Source organism: Octodon degus, unplaced genomic scaffold, assembly GCF_000260255.1.
Source record: "Octodon degus isolate 3935 unplaced genomic scaffold, OctDeg1.0 scaffold00009, whole genome shotgun sequence".
NCBI classification, from domain to species: Eukaryota; Metazoa; Chordata; class Mammalia; order Rodentia; family Octodontidae; genus Octodon; species Octodon degus.
The window spans coordinates 6,076,784-6,094,362 of NW_004524585.1; the positions used below are offsets into that span (position 1 = coordinate 6,076,784).

A 17,579-nucleotide genomic window follows, 5' to 3' on the forward strand; every position below is an offset into this window, starting at 1 on the left:
AGTGTTGACTAAAAGACATTTATTTTAATCATAATACTTGAGATTAGGATTAGGTATCACAGACATTTTTAAAAATTCATTAAAGTTGATCAAGATATGAGGTGTCATTTGGTCTAGGCATGCAATTTAAAATTTACCTTCACACACAGGAGATCCTGGATACCAGCCAAAGTTATAGCACTGAATTAAGTCAGATCCACTCAGATAATAATTTTCATGACAGAAAAATTGAACTACATCTCCTTCCTCATAGGTTTGCTTTACAGGATGAAAATATCCATTTTCCAGTAACCTCAAAGAAGAACACTTTAATTCTAAAGACGAAAGAATGAATGAAAACACAAATATTTATTTTTCCAGCTAGAACAAAATCCACTAGTTAACTGCCATATCTGAAAGTGAAACTAATAAAATTGTCATATAACTAGTAAAAGCCTATGAATTAATTTCATATATTTCTCAAGTATCATTAGGTAGGCTTATTTTAATTTAATTCTGAGAGCTAAAATTTATTTTTCTATTCGAGAACTTTAAATGATCAAAACCTACAATTAATCAACATAATTGAAGCTAAAAACAAGGAGGTTTAAAATATGACAAGGTATAAACACTTCTCTATGAGTGAAATTTTTCAGTGTGAAAATCAGTTTTATTCAAAGTGAGAACCTACTGGTACACTTTGGGGCTTGAGCCCAGCCGGATGTGCGGCACTCAGCCTCCTCTGACTGCTTTCCCGCAGCCGTGTAGTAGCCGGCAGCACATTCGTACTGCACTTTGTCCTTCACTTTGAATGTTCTCTGTGTCGTGGAATAATTTCCATTATGCAATTCAGGCGCCAGACATGTTTCTAAAAAAAAATTAAAGTCATTTAATTTATTATCTTCATCAATAGCCTAAAATATTGACATGCTCTTTCCCTGAATCTTAAAAATACATGACAAAATTGACCGTTGGCAAAGTCAACCCTTGACAAAATTGAAAAACTCGAAGTTCATTTTTGCCTCTATCTCTTTTTCATCGTCCTGTGAGTTCTGGTTCATTCACTGTATTTGACCAATGACCACAATTCAAATAAATCTTGTGAAATAGCAGTTTTGATTTTGTGGATATGTACAATTCAGGCAACTTATAAGTACTCTAACAAATTTTCCTGTAAATAATGACATTCATTTATTTACCTAAGTTTTTTTTCATTAATTCCACTTCAGTTCTTTTCTATCAGTCCAAAGTAGAAGCCACAGGTGTAGTTATGGCAGTTGAAAACCCATGGATTAAGAACATACTAAGCATTTGAGAAAAACACTTGACTTCCCACACTTTCAGATTCATGGAAATAAATTACGTTAACAGAAACTCTTAGTAATAGAAGAACGTACTAGCCTCGGAAGCCTTGACGTTAAAGGAAATGATTCATTGACACATACCGTGCTCCTTTGTACAGGATGGTTGAGAAGACCATCCATCAGGAAGACACTGGATAACTTCTTCATCATGCCCTCCAGTGGTTTTGTATCCAGAGGTACAGCGATAAGTCACATTCTCTTGAAATTTGTATAACACTTTTTCATCAGCAATGTAACCATTTATCAGGTCAGGTTTAGTGCATTTTTCTATGGGGGAAGAAAAGATTTCTTTGCTTCACTCTATGATGAAATTAAGCTTATCCTTATACTAAGTGCTAAATAAGGCAAAGGTAATATTCTGTTAGAATTAGTCTATAATTCCTTGGTCTAATTTGGAAGTATCTTTCATATCCTGTGTAAAGTTTCTTTGGAAATGGATTCATATTTTCATTGGTTTTCTTTACATTTTCTTGCCTTATTACATATACTTTTAGAAAGCATATCCCCAGTTCTTCCACTAATTGTCCTATGGATAAATAGCAAGAATTTCTTTTGGATCTATTTCTTCATATTTAAATATGTTTGATAATGTAATAAAATATTCCTATTTAATGGCTCCTTAAATTATTTTACATTTGTTCATTTTTTTCAGCAAATAGTTCAGGTTCACCTACCTGTACAAAACTCAATAGTCCATGCAGAATGTGAGTAAATGATAGATATATTCTTCAAAATCTTTGAGTTCACACTTTCAATAGCAATGCATGAACTAATAAAATATTTTAACTTTACGTGAAACTTTATCATTTCTTATAACCCACATTATTAAACCTTTATAACAAATGCAGAAGTGTTAAGAGACTTATTGAAGCCAAACTTAATGTATTAGCTTAAATATATTTAGTACCAGTGTGACACAATATGTTTTCTCTCATTGGAATGATGTTACCCCACCTTATAGATGAAAAATTAGGGTCAGAATGTTTAAGTCATTTCCCCAGTGGCAGAGCTAGACTCACAAAAAGTCACTCTGACTTTACAGATTGTATTTTAAGCATTAAATACTGTCTACCACTTTAATCTCTTCTGGCTCTTACTTCACTGTTTTATCTTCCAAGACAAAATATATAGTAACTATAAGGTTTAAGATTACTTCTATACTCATTTTGGATGGGATCTATTAGAATCAATCCATTTAATGCTAAACAAAAAGTGCAATGCCAATATTATACTCTGTCCCAAAGTCATGGAATGGGTAGTGAATCCCATATGGATGTGTTCATTACATGTGTAATGAACTTCTTCAAATAAAACCAACTCAATTAAATTCTCTTACTCTGGAAAATTCTTAGCAAAAGAGAGTTTTTGCCGTGGAAGCCATTTCATAGTTTGACTGTAGCATAGCATGATATAATGAACCCGTCATAACACCACCTGACAAAGCTGAGGGAGAAATTCAGATAAAAACAATGCATATTATAGGAAAAGGTAGCATGCAAAACAGGGAGAAGTTTGCAAATGATAAAGCAATGGAGTAATAATTGTGTCCTTACTGATGCCAGAGTCTTAAGCATATTTCCGGCTTCCTATGCAAAACAATGTATATAATCAGTTCTTCACTACTTAAAGTGACACAGCAGTATCTCCATCACATGTAATGTGATAAATAATAATCTAACTTACCACCTTTATTCTATTTATGGGCATTATTAAACAAATAAAATCACTTTATATAAAAGCATTATTTACAGGATATCTGGTGCAGAACTTTGTAAAAACATATTTGCTCTTATCTAAAAGGGTGGAGCACTTTACATGCTTTAGGGAAATAACTCATCTTCGTAGGAGCTAGTGGATTGCAGTACAGTCCTGGGCCGTTGTGTGGACAGAGTGTACTGACTTACTGAAGCACCGGGGCTCCGGAGACCAGCCTTCGGGTGTGCATTTGGTTCGCCCTTCTTGTTTTCCATTTCCAGTTGTATAACCAGCCAAGCACAAAAATGACAATTTGCTGTCTATGTTCATTGGAAAGTAAAAACTTTTAAAAGTATAGTAATATTGGGCTATTCTTCCATTGTGCACAGTTGGAAAACCACAAGTTTTCTCTGAAATGAGCAAAACTGAAGCTGAAAATAGAAAAACCACCTCCAAAACTATATGATTTTTGATGAAGCAGTAATACATTTGTGCATAAACAAACATTTTCAAACACTTAAGCTTATACTTATTTTTATTATCTAAACATTTAAGATACTTCCGTGACATCCAAGCATTTCTTTACTTTTGTTATTCTGATGACATGCTAATCTGCATTAGCACTAAATAACCCCGACAATCAGGCCAGGACTGAGAAAAGCTGGCGCAGAAGGATGGTGACATGGCATAAGCACCTAGCAGAGCAGGACAGCAGACAAAATTATGTGCAGGATGGTCTGCATGTGCTGAGTCCTCCTTACCATTCTCATTAACCAAGGACTAGAAATTCACAGTGAGGAGAGAATCCTGGAAAATAGCAATGCTGTAGTGAATATATAAGACTGCTCCCTTCTCCACTGCTGGGGGGATGTAGACTGGTGAAAGAATTTTGGAAATCAGTGTGGAGACTCCTGAGAAAACCAGGACTGGAAATCCCACTCAAACCAGCTATCCCCCTACTGGGAATTTCCCAGAGGAACTGAAAACATCATATCATAGTGATATATGTGTGCCTATGTTTATAGCAGCACAATTTGTGATAGCCAAATCCTGGAAACAACCAAGATGTCCATCACCTGAGGAATGGATGAAAAAGATGTGGTATTTTTAGACAATGGAGTATTACTCAGCTATGAAGAATGATAAACTTTAAGCCTTTATATTGAAGTGGATGCCACTTGAAGATATACTCATAAGTGAAATAAACCAGACCCACAGGTGTAAATATCATATAGTTTCCCTTGTATAAGAACTCAAAAGAAGAAATAAAAATTAAAAAATAGAAGGGTATAAGACTGTTCCCTTAGAGTATCCTGCTGGACATAGAAGGAAACAAAACATGGCTCCAAATATGCTCTGTCTTGGGGTCTCTTCCTTCCTCACGACCAGGAGAGTCACAGCACTTGATAAGGGAGATGCACTACCTTGCAGAACATGAATTCATGAGAAAAAAAATAGTAAGAAGTGCTAGGCACTCAGCCACAATAAGAGAAAGTAAACAAATGACAATAAATATCAGGTTTAGAACAAACTTAACAAATAATGGAGACCATCCTTGAATAATCGAAAAGCCTGGTAATACAGATCAAAAATAAAAGACTAAAAGAATAAATAAGCGAATACTCTGAAAATGCAAATATAGCACTTATAAATGTGGAAAATGGCAGAATGATTTTGGTCAAAGATCTAGTCAGCAATAAAACCAAACACTTAGTTTTTGCTTTCTGACATTAAAGCTCCCGAAACACACAGTTCCAGAAGCAACAACTGTGTTATTCGAGGTGCAGGGGAAATGTAGAAGCTACATGGGAAAATTTTGTGAATTTGGTTATATCAAAATTGATAATTTCTTTCAATGAAAGTCACTGTCAACAAAACACAATAGCACTTTGAAAAAAAAAAAAAATCTCAATGCCAGAATTGACAAGAAGTCAAAACTTACAGGTTACAGAGTTCCCACAAAACAATCATAAAGACATAAAGCAAAGTGCTAATCAGATGTAAAACAAGAAATCACAAATGCCTGAGCATCTAAAAATGTATATAAAGAGATATATAAACTAAGAATTAGAGAATTGGAAATAGATAAAGATAAGATGCCAAAACCAAGCGTGGTGGTGCACGCCTATAATCCCAGCACGCAGGAGGCTGAGGCAGGAAGACTGCAGCAAGTTCAAAACCAGTTTGGGCTACAAAGAGAACTCCAGGCCAGGCGAAACTGCATAGTGAGACTCTGTCTCAAAAAGACAGAAATAATAAATATGACTTCCTCCACACCATTGTGGGAAATAGTGCTGACAAGGACAATAAAAGGCAGCAATTAAGATGGGGAGATAGCTCACAGGTGTTGGTGCCTACCTGGCGAGTAAGTACAAGGACCCTGGCTCCCAGAGCTGGGGAGGGTGAGACAGGAGGATCACTATGAGTCTGAGTTGCATAGCGAGACCCTGTACCAAATAAATAAATAAATAAATAATAAAAAGGCAGCAACTCACATGCTGTTTTAGAGATTACACATTTGAAATAACCATTTTTCAAAGTAATCTGTCCTTATGTGCTTAGAGAAATACATACAAAATTCTGACCTTAAATCTCTCAGAGAGATATTCTTATAGAGAAATAAACTGATGCATCAGTTTTAATTTTACAGATAGGAGACAGAAGGAATTACAATGTCCATTATTAGAATAATAGAAAAGTGAGATATGTGAAGTATTCTGAAATAGTTAAAAACAAAGCAGCTCCACAAGTAGAAATATATTTGAACAATGTCAAGTAACATAAGACAATAAGAAGAGTGACTGTAAAACACACAAAACGTGTTACCAAGTCTTGATATTTCAGAATATACCCAACATTATAGTGGATCCTAGAGATCTTGTAATATAAGATCAGAGATAAAAAGAGAAAATACATAAATACAGCAAAAGTTAGGTCCTTCAAAGCAAAATGATTACATACACGAAATGAGAAGAATAAGTAACTTGATTTCTCACCCTGAGTTCACAACAGGGGTTGGGAAGGTACAGAATACGGGATCCTGGCTCTTTTCTTTATGGAGCTTATATTCTTTGTTTGTATGGAACATGATTATAACCAAAGAATTAAAAAAAAAATCAGAGTAGAGACGACAAATATATTAGCTGGTATATCTATTTAGACAAAGGAAATGAAGAGAAACTGTTCATGAAAATTATCCTATTGTAGAATTAAATGTATTAAATAAGATAAATTACATTTATTTCACTCTCATAATTTTAATGGAATCCCTTTTGTTAGAAAGTATGTAGTAAACTATTCAACTAAAATTCAATTCTAACCTATAGAATATTGTATTTCAGCAAATTTTCCAGTGTTCATTTTAGAAAAGATTTGTTGCAGTGGTCTCCCCCTTTTCATTCTCACTGTTGCTGGTTGCTAAATGACAATGTAAATCTTAACCCTACAGTCTAATTACACTGAGAACTATTCTTGAATAGCAAAAAACATAATTGTACCTACCTTTTATTCTCACATTCATTTTATATGCTATGGGTAAAAACATTTCTAATAGGAAATCAACAGATAACTAGATAACTTAGAGTTCAGGTTATACCTGCTTTCCAGACATAATTATTAGAATGGACTCTTACTCTATAAAAAGTCTTTGTATAAGCAACACGTCCTCTTACAAACGACTATTGAGAATGCCAAACCAGGAGTACCAGTGAATAAATCATTGAAACAAAAATCAAAGTAAGAGTAGAAAAATCAGGATAATGATTTATGATTATTTCACTTTCAGATTTTCCCCATTAAGATTTTACCATATAAACAAAATTAAAATTATGCAAGTTTTGTCAGAGATATGATAAAAGTAGGACTATATGAATTTATAGATGACATTTAAATTACCTTATTGTTAGTCAGAAAAACTCTTAAACTAAATAGTTAAATACCAGTCTCCTATACCATAAAACCATTGAAACAGAGGACTTTGCTGTGTTTTTCTAAGCCATGCTACCAGAATAATAACATAATACATTTTGCCTGAGACTAATGTCATTACATTTATAAAAATCATGTTATTATATTGATGTATCAAAATAAAATTTATATTAACACTCACGTAAATACTGGCATCTCAATATATATTTTCATAGAATAAAGAATATTAAGAACTTTACCTTCTGCATACAGTTGTCCTGGAATCATTATTAGAATAATAAAAGCCAATTCTTTCAACCTCATCTTCAGTGATGTGCTTCATAAAGATTTTAACAATTCTAAAATGCTGGAATTTTGTCATTAGAAATACAACACTTTCTTGAAGAAAAAGTTAATAATTTACAACATCCATGAAAGCCTCTTTGGTAAAAAAAAAATGTATTTCAATTAAAATGCTTTCAAATAATGTTAAAATCGCACAACTATATAATTGATATTACATTTCCTACTAGAGGACAATAAGAACATAACAAATAAGGACAATAACCACAGTACAATTAGCACAAACTACATAAACTAGGTAAATTTCAACTTTGATTCCTAACTTTAAGTTCATAGAGCAAAGTTCACCTGGCCGCTTAGGTTTGCTGATATTGACCAAGTGAAGAGATGAACTCAGGAACAACAAATAACAGAGACACGATATGTGGAGAAGTGATGAAACCATATGGTGAATGTTCAAATGCTTAAAACTTTTGTGACATTAAATAAATCCATTGCAATTGGTCCCTTTCAAAATATTCCACCTACTTCAAGCACAGGTATCTCATTTTTCTCTCTGTCTTCTGAAGTGATTCTGGAAATATTCTTTCATGTGTGCTTTCATGAGGCATAATAAAAAATAAAGTGAACGTCAAGTGCCATCTAATGGACAAGCAAGCTCATAAAGATATTACCTTGTGTCTTTATCCATCTTACTCCCTGTATCTGGCACTGTGCTACTTCTAAGTCTTTCCCAAAGTAAAAATCAGCATTAAGGGTAAATGTGTTTTTATTTATTTTGGGCACAGAGGAAGCTAGAACAGTGCAACTAAAAACAGTCATGAAAGAGAATTGCCGGAACTGCTTCAGAAATCGGCAAGGTTAGGTTAAGTGTGTGCTTTGGTTTGTGTCTAGATATGCCCCCAAAGCCTCATGCAGTCAAGTGGGGAGGCTTTTCAGAAGTGGCTGAATCGGATGTGTGATGCTGGGATTAAGGGTGTGTGATCAGTTCACTGATTGGTTTGGCACCACCCTAATTGAAGAAGCCTAGATTGAGCATAAAGGGGCAAGAAAGCTCTACCAAGGTTCAGTTGTTGATTCTGCAGTCTTTTTCTGGCCATGAACTGTTTGACTCTGCAAACCCACCCTTCCTTGGAACCAGCAGATTATAGACTGGAACCTCAGTAAACTGAGCTAAATGAACCTTTTCTCCTTTAACTTGTGTGTTGTGAATTTTGTCTTAACAATGAAAGAAAAGTAGCTAAGATGGAATTTGTACCAGGAGTGAGATCCTTGCTGTTACTATACCTGACCATGTGGTTCAGGAACTTTTGATTATGACTTAAGGAAAGAATTTGGAAAGGTTTGGAGATACCAGATGAAGAAGTGGAACTAAAACACTATAGATTACTGTATGGGAGATTCTGGTCAGTGTTCAGAAGAGCAGAAGGCTGATTGAAATCCTGAAGGTAAAGATCATACTCTGGAGGTTGCTGCTGGGGAAAGACTGCATGGTGGGTTGTTGGGCTCCAGACAATGTGTGTTATGGTTTGACAGAAAGTTTGTCTGCATTTTTCTTATGCAGTCTCAGAGATTTGGTCTGAGACTGAGATGAAGAGCCACGGACTAATTAATCTTGCAGAAGTAATTTCAAAGTAGTCTAATGTTGAGGTGGTGCCGTGGCTGCTTTGGGGGGCTTTTAGCCAGATTTATGTTGAAAAATTAAAAGCAATGAGCTTAGCAGAATGATTTAAGATGTGTGTATAGAAAGAAAGCTCCAGTAAAGCTGTGAATGCAAAGATAGAACAGAGGATATCTGGATTGCTGAGAAGAGACTAGAAAAGATTACCTGAGGGTATTGCAAGAAAAAGAGAACTCCACCCTTTGCAGCCTCAAAATTGCAAAGGTGGAAGACTTTGCTTTGAGAAGACAGTCCCAGAGCACCATGTTCCAGAATGACTATGGCCTAGAGAATTTGCTCCTTGGAAGTGGCTTCAGAGTGCGCAGAGGTCCAGGCACCTGATCCCTACAGCCAAGAGGGAGAGAAGGCTGGCTGCTGCTCCCGCTGGAATCATCCACAAGGGGCTCTTTTTAGGTGCATGCAGAATGGAAGACATTATGGTTTGTGTCTAGTTGCCCCCCCAAAGCGTCATGCAGTCATGGGGCAGACTTCTAGTTTGTGATTAACTCATGATCCACTGGGATTATGGACATGTGTGCTGTTGGGATTGTGGGTGTGAGTACTACACCCAGCCTGGGGTGGATAGCCTGATTGCAATTTAAGGGAGACAGACTTGCTCTCTGCAGCCAGTTGCCACTACCCCTCCCATTTGCTCTTGCTGTTTTGCCGTTTTCCCCTGCCACAAATGACTGCCCTCTGCCGTGTGCCACACTGCCTTGGAACCAGCCGAGTATGGACTGAAACCTCCACAAACTGTGAGCTAAATAACTTTCCTTCCTTAATTTTGGGTGTCAGTTATTTTCCCAGAAAGGAGAGATTAGTAACTAAGACAGAAGAGCTGTGGTGTCAGAAAAGCTTCCACCCAGATTTCAGAAGGCCTATGAGGTCAGGCCGTGTGCTTCTGGGAGGACAGTGTTTGAACTTGTGAGAATGAAGCCAAAGGAGTTGTGGAGGTCTGGAGAAGCCAGGAAGGTGTACCATCAGAAGAAAACTGCAAAAAGAGAGCAGAGTGGGCCCAGAAGAGAAGCCATGGCAGATAAAACAGAAAATGCTTCCGGGCAGAGCCATCCACACCCTTTGGAGTTCACACATTTTGATTTCCTCAGATGCTGCACATAGAACTATGGACTTAATGTTTTCCCTGCTGGATTTTGGATTTACTTCGGTCCCATTCTTTTGTATCCCCATTTGTAACTTTTAGAATGGAAATGTCTATTTTGTGCCACTGAACGTTGGAAATATTTAACTCTTCATTTGTATGAGTGGCTCACAGTTGAGTTTGTGCCACTGAACACTGGAAGTATTGAACTTTCTTTTCATTTGTACAAGGGGCTCACAGTTGAGTTTGCCTTAAATCTCAGAGAAGACCTGGGACTTGGACTTTTCAGCAATGCTGAAACAGTTCAGGTTTTGGCAACTCTTGGAGATGGACTAAATACCTTTTGCATAATGTAAATGAGAGGCTGGGGATATAGCTCTGTGGCACAAGCATCTGCCTGGCAAGCACAGGGTCCTAAGTTCCATTCCCAGTACAAAAAAAAAAAAAAAAAAAAAAAAAAAAAGCTGTGCATGAGTGTTTGGGGGATGGAATGTCATGGTTTGTGTCTAAATATCCCCCAAAACCTCAGGCAGTCATTGGGGTAGGTTTCTCAAGGTAGCTGAATCTAGAGTGTGATGCTGGGATTGAGGGTGTATGATCACTTCACTGATTAGCCTGGTACTGCCCTAATCCAAGCAGCCTTAATAGAGTATAAAAGGGACAGGAAAATTCTGCCAAGGTTCGGTTGACTTTTCTGTCTTCTGCCAGCCATGAACTGTTTTCCTCTGCAAACTCACCCTGCCTTGGAGCCAGCACATTATGCACTAGAACCTCTACAAACTGAGAGGTTGTAGAGTGTCGGGTATTTTATCTCAGCGAAGAAAAGTAACTAAGAAAGTCTGTCCACAGGGAGGAATATTTTGAGGAATATTAATAGCAAAGTGTCTTTTACCATAACATTTTAAAATTAAGCATACACTGAATTTTGAATCACACTGCATGTGTTGTTTGTTAGGCTACACTTCTTAAAGGGATAAGTTATTTTATCTCAATGATAGGTAGGTATTGTTAAAAATAGTAAAGTCTAACACTTGCAGTTTAAATTCTATGTTAAGTGGTGAAATAAACACTACTATTTCTTCATTCATGTATAAAAATGTTTTGAATGTCTACTAAATGCCTAGCCTTTCTGTAGTTTTCGAGTAGACAAACATGAAAAAAAAACATTAAAATTGTTATTTTCATGGGATTCACATAGTAAAGAGTTTTAACTTTAAAAATAACACTAATATAATGTGAGAGCAAGTATTATTCCAATTTTGTAACATTTTATGGATACACCGTAAGTCTACGTAGTTATGAACTCTCAAAACCTGAACTTACTGACAAATACAAACCTGAAAATACAAAACTTCTAGACTCTTATAAGTACCCACACTGATGTTAAACAGTATATTTATTTTTATTTTAATTTTGTCTTTTTCCTGTTTTTACATGCATACTATCCATTAGTATATATTTTCTGCCTAATTCCTTTTTTTTTTTTTTTTTTTTTTTTTTTTTCGGAACTGGGGATTGAACTCAGGCCCTTGCGCTTGCCAAGGAAGCACTTATTCCACTGAGTCATCTCCCCAGCCCCACCTAATTCCTTTTTAATATTCTGAGAAACAATCATTCTTTAAGATCTATAAGGTAGTTGTTTTTCTGCACATTATTCCATATTGTGATTATGCCACAGATTATCCATTCTACTACTATTTATAGTGATTTGAATGATAGTTTCAGGATAGAATGTTATTTTCAAAGATAAAAGATTTTCAAACAGAAGCTATCCATGGATTTTACCATCAATATCTTTTTTTAAATTCAAAAATACTTTAATTAATTTTACTTTTAAAAGTAGATATCCAAAGTGTATCTTGCATAACTGAAATCCTTTGTATTTGGACAACATATCATTATTCTTCCTTCTTTCCAGCCCGTTAACTATCATACAATATTTTGTTTCTATATGTTCGACTACATTTTATATGTAAGTGGGAATGTGGAATGTTTCTCAAGGTTTCATCATTCAGCATAGTAACATCCAAGCATCCATATTCTCATGAAAAGGTTAGTTTGTTTTATATAAGGCTGTGTAACACAGCCATTGCATGTGTATACTACTTTTTTCTATTCATCCAACATTAAGCTTATTTCCATTATCTTGACTGTCGTGAATAATGTTGCAATGAACACACTGGTGCAGTTACCTCTTTGAGATTTCTATTTGGTTTCCTTGAACATTTTTGAGGAGTAAGATCCTGAATGAGATGATAACTGTCCTTTTGATGTTGTTAGAAATGTCCACATTACTTTCCAAGAACTGTAACAATTTACCATCCCAGTGATAATGAGAAAAAGATTTCTATTTCTCTACTTGCTCAGAAGCAACTTTTTTACTTACTATACCCACTCTAACAGGTATGAGGTATTATCTACATGGTTTTCATTTTTCTTGCCCTGATAATTAGTGATTGTAAGTGGCTTTTCATGTACCTATTGGTATATTTGTCCTTCATGGAGAGATGACTAAGGATTTTACCCTTTTTTAAAGGTTATTCGTTTTTCTATTCACTTGTGGGAATTCTTTGTATACTTTGGCTTTTAGCACATTGTCAAATATATAGTTTGTAAACATAACACCAACTTCATAGTTTGTCTGAGTTTGTCTAGATTCCTTTGCTGTGCAGAGCTTCTTAGTCTGATGTACTTCCATTCTCTGTAATTTTGCTTCTGTTTCTTACCCCATAGTTTGCAATACCACTTCCATCTGAACTTCATCATGTTTCATTTTAACGTAATACAAGTATATATTAATAAAAATACAAAAACTCTCTTCTTGTAGGGGTCATGAGTTCAATCCCTGGGCCTGCTGTGCCAGCCCTACCCCCAGGGCACGCTGAGACAGTGACTGAAACTGGGCATGGTGATACGCACCTGTAAGCCCAGCATTTGGGAGGCTATAAACAGGAGGATCACTACGCATCCAATCTATGCAGTGAGACCCTGTAGACCCTGTAAACCCTGCCCTGAAAACATAAAAATAAATAAAACACCTCTTCTATGAAAAAACAAAACATTATAAAAGACTAACAATAGTTAATGTAATACAAGTATATATTAATATTAAAAACCCTTTTCTATGAAAAAACAAAATGTTATGAGACTAACAATAGTTAATATGTATGTACTATGATCCTAAAAAAATAGCCAAAATGTTTCTCTAAGTCATAAACAAAAAGAAAAATTCTCTCTTACAAAGAAGAAACAAAAAGATAAAGTGCTCTTTTCAATGAACAAGAACCTAGTAGTATAAATGAAATGTCGTGGAAATGATGTATATGCCCATTGACAGAAGAAAATGTCATACTTACTTATAACAGAGTTCTTCTCTTCCAAAAAGAAAATAATTTGAACTATTAATTTAGGCAAATGGATTCAACTTGAGAGCATGTTAAGTAAAAGTGAACATACAAGCTTAAGTATCACATGGTTTCTCTTACATGAGATGTTTTCTAATGCTCACATTTTTATTAACATTCTGATCACAACCACACAGTGTGATTGATCTCTAGAAAAACTGAAGCTTTGTCTCCAAATCTCTTGTGTCCCACCAGAATCATATTTATTTATTTAATCTTTTTAAATTGCATTTGGTTGTTACAGGGTCTCACTATGCAGCTCGGACTCATAGTGATCCTCCTGTTTTCAGTCTCCCCAGCACTGGGATTACAGGCGTGCACCACTATGCCCAGACTCTAGGGCCAGCTCAGCCTGCCCTGGGGGCAGGGCTGGCGCAGCATGTGGTCCCTGCACTTGCCTAAGCAGGCACTTTAGTCCACTGAGGTATCTCACCAGCCCCCAGAATCACATTTAATGCTTGGTTCATTTGTGTTGGGTAATTCTTTCCAATATTTTATTATTGCTAAAACAACTGCAATGTACATGTCACTTTGCAGATATATGAATGTAAAAGTAAATCAGAGATGTGATATGAGCTACTGAATACATACAAATATTGCTATTTCTTTCTAGTGAAATCACACTGATTATTTCTATTTCACTTTTCCTTTTGAACTGATTGTCTTTCTTACAGACTTTTAAGAACTCTTTACTTAACCAGGTGAATGGACCTGCTCTGTAATTTTGCACTGTATGTACTTTCCCCAGAGTTTTCATTTTTTGAATTTATGACGGTGGATTCTGCAAGTTAATTTTTTTTTTCTTTCAAAACTTTTGGGATGTGTATTGACCTTAGGATCACTACAACATTTTTAAAAATCAACAGTTTCGTATAGTATGCTTTGATTTCATTTTTAAATTGATGAATAAAAATCTTTTAGTGTCAGAGAAGTATATTCCCATTGGCTATTTTAATTATCAGATAATTCACCTTTTAAGCTGAAATTCTATTGTTGTCCTATTCTAAATTTCTTTGTACATTTTAGGTCTCTTTTAAGATTTTTCTATCAGTTTATTTTAGTACCAGACTTCAACTGTGTTCACTATAGGATATAATATGTGGTTACACATTTCAGGGCTGGCTGAAATCTAGTATGTGACTGATTCATAGTGTAATGCTAGGATTAAGGGTGCTGGAATTAAGGGTGGTTGATGGCTGGATTAGCTCACTGACTGGAGTGGCATAGCACTAAGCCTGGAAGACGAGATACAACATAAGGGACAGAAAGAGAATTCTCTCACCCTCTTCTTGCTTTTGCTGTCTTTTGCCGCTATGAACAGCTGTCCCTGTTAATGTGCCGCCCTGCCTTGGAGCCAGTTGAGTATGGACTGAGGCCTCTACAAACTGTGAGCCAAATATACCTTTTCCACTTTAACTTTGGATGTCGCATATTTTGTTTCAGCAATGAGAGAAAAGTAACTAAGACATACCAAAATACTGGATAAAAGTAAAATATCAAGCTAGAGTGGGTCAGATAATGGCTTCCCAAGGAAATATCCATATTCTAGTCTTCAGAATCTTTGACTGTTACCTAATTTGGAAAATGAGTTTTTGAAGATGTAATTAAATTAAAGATATTGAGATGAATCATGCTGGACTACCATGATGTTTCTCCTAATTCACTGAAAAATGTTCTAAGACTGAGTCAGACGATTCAAAAGAAGGTATTGTGATCACAGACTGGACTGACAGGACCAGAAGCCAAGGAATATCAAGACCACTAGCAGCTTGACGAGGTGAGGTCTAGGGAGAAGGCCATTGCCAGTATCTTCTTTTCAGACTAGTGAGCTGAAAAATTGTGAAAGACTAAATTTCTAGTTTTGTAAGCCAGTAAATTCGTACAAGAGTTTTTTTATAGAAGCCCCAAAACATTAATACATATGCTAATCCTAATCAGAAAATAAAATATCCCAAGATGTGAATGTACTTAATACCAGTAATCTACACTTGAAAATGGTTAAAATAGTAAAATGATTAAAATGGTAAAAATCAGAATTAAAATATCAGAGAGGTGCTATGTTAGCATCAAGCATCATTTCAGTACAAATAAAGAAGGTCATCTGATAACTACAGGGTGTAAATGCATTAAGACAACACAATGACCAGATCTACAGAACTAAAAAGGAGATATCCATATTCTAATCATGAGAACCTTTGAAAGTTACCTTATTTGAAAACTGAGTTGTTGCAGATGTAACTAAAGATCTTGAGATGAGATCGTGCCAGATTATCAAAATGTCATCTTAATTCAAAGGAAAATGTTCTAAGGGCTGGCCAAATAACTCAGTGGATTAAAGTGCCTGTAAGCAGGCACAGAGGCTGGGGTTCAATCCCTGGGCCTGCTGAGCCAGCTCTGCCCCTAGGGCGTGCTGAAACTGGGTGTGGTGACACGCGCCTGTAATCCCAGGTTTTGGGAGGCTGTAAATAGGAGAATCACTACAAGTCTGATCTACTACACAGTGAGACCCTTGTACACCATGTACAGCATGTCCTAAGATATTAAAAAAAAAAAGAAAGAAAATATTCTAAAAGGCAGAAAATTAAAGAAAAGACAAGGAGGTAAGGTGATGAAAAAAAAAAAAAAAACTGAAATGAGAAAAAGAGTCCAAAAATAAATCAATACATACATGGGTTAATAGATATTCTGAGAAATGTACATATGACATACAATGGAGAAAGAATAATCTTTTTAAATAAATGCTTCTGGAATCTAGACAATTTATATACAAAACAAAAACTAGAAAAACAGTATTTAGACCCACACTTTATTCCATATAAAAAAATTAACTTAAATGGTCCCAACTGGATTTCACCAAGATTTAAAAGCTTTTCTTCAAAAAGCTCTATTGAAAGAATGAAAAGTACATGACAGACTAGGTGAAAGTATTCGCAAGTCACACTCCTGATAAAGGACCTGTGTTCAGGATATTTAAAGAACTCTCACAACTTAGAAAGCATTTAAAACAATGGTTATGACACAACAAATGGCAGAATACACACAAATGGATACCCAATATGATTAGCATTAGAAATGCAAATTCAAATCATTATGAAAATGCAGTCATTTATATCAAACACTTAAAATTATGCCTTGCTAGCACAACTGTTCTCTGTGTGTTGTCAATACAGAAATACACAAAGACGTGTAGTATGTGAATATATTACGTAACAACTTCAAAAACAGGAAAAACAATTTAGAATCTGGCTAATTGAATTAAATGAATATATTTACACATTAAATATGAAGTGCAGTAAAAAAATCAACATCTAGTATTATGAAGAACAAATGAAAAGGCAACACAATTACATTCCTTTTATTTTTTTTTCTTTTGCACCTCTGAACAATTTCTTTTAGCTCACCTGCGTAATTTGTTCCAAGTAATCTAATAGTGAGGGTGGCTTCAATGCAGGACACACCATACCCTTATTAAATTTAACAGGAGACAACATTAAGAAATTTCAAGGCAGGTCACACTTTCATCCTATGCAAACAAATTAGATCTGTATATACAGTCCTGCTATAACCAGAAAGGACAGTCTTGTAATTCTTTCACTTGTCAAATCCAACACATTTTGGGTTAAGACTGATGTTACTGCCTACTTCAACAGTAATTAGTACAGTTGGGCCAGTGGAGAAAAGATACAGACTAAAAGTCCACTAAAAATTTTCAGCCAGCTATTTAACAACAAAATAACAACAACAACAAAAAAACCGAGTTTTAACATCTAGAAGTCATTTTCTTAAGTTTTTAAATTCATCTAAATATTCCTTGTATAACTACTAGGTCATTCTTATCTTAGAGGAAAATAGTGCCAATAACATTTTTTATAGTCATTAATGAAAACCTAGCAGTATAGTTCACCAAAGTAAATAGAGGGCTTATTTATACTAAAATTCTGTTAAAGAGTAAAAACCAATGGAATTTATAGAGTGATGCACATGCTACTGGAGTAATGAGTGTGATTTGATATTGTGATAATAAAGTAATGATTATCTGTCTTTTATGCCTACAAAAAAAAAAATGGAACTCAACAAAAAAATACAATGTTTAGAAAATAGTATTACTAAGAACTCTTAATATACTTTATTGACCAAAAACAAAGCAAAACAAAACCAAAAAACCACCC

At 35.3% G+C, this 17,579-nt stretch overlaps 1 protein-coding gene across 2 annotated transcripts in view; it reads right to left on the reverse strand.

Annotated features, from left to right (window-relative positions):
• The window catches only part of F13b (coagulation factor XIII B chain), a 26,787-nt gene extending 19,248 nt beyond the window's left edge, over nt 1–7,539 (reverse strand). The window contains exons 1-5 of one of the 2 annotated variants that reach the window (XM_023708556.1): nt 7,205–7,539; nt 3,248–3,448; nt 1,425–1,610; nt 671–847; nt 138–314 (exon numbers count right to left, since the gene is read on the reverse strand). In XM_023708556.1, coding sequence (XP_023564324.1) covers nt 138–314; nt 671–847; nt 1,425–1,610; nt 3,248–3,448; nt 7,205–7,268 — 805 coding nt within the window. In that variant the 5' untranslated portion in view covers nt 7,269–7,539. The remainder of the gene's footprint in view (nt 1–137; nt 315–670; nt 848–1,424; nt 1,611–3,247; nt 3,449–7,204) is intronic. The other variant, XM_023708559.1, reaches the window with a different exon arrangement.
• Between the last annotated feature and the right edge of the window lie 10,040 nt (nt 7,540–17,579).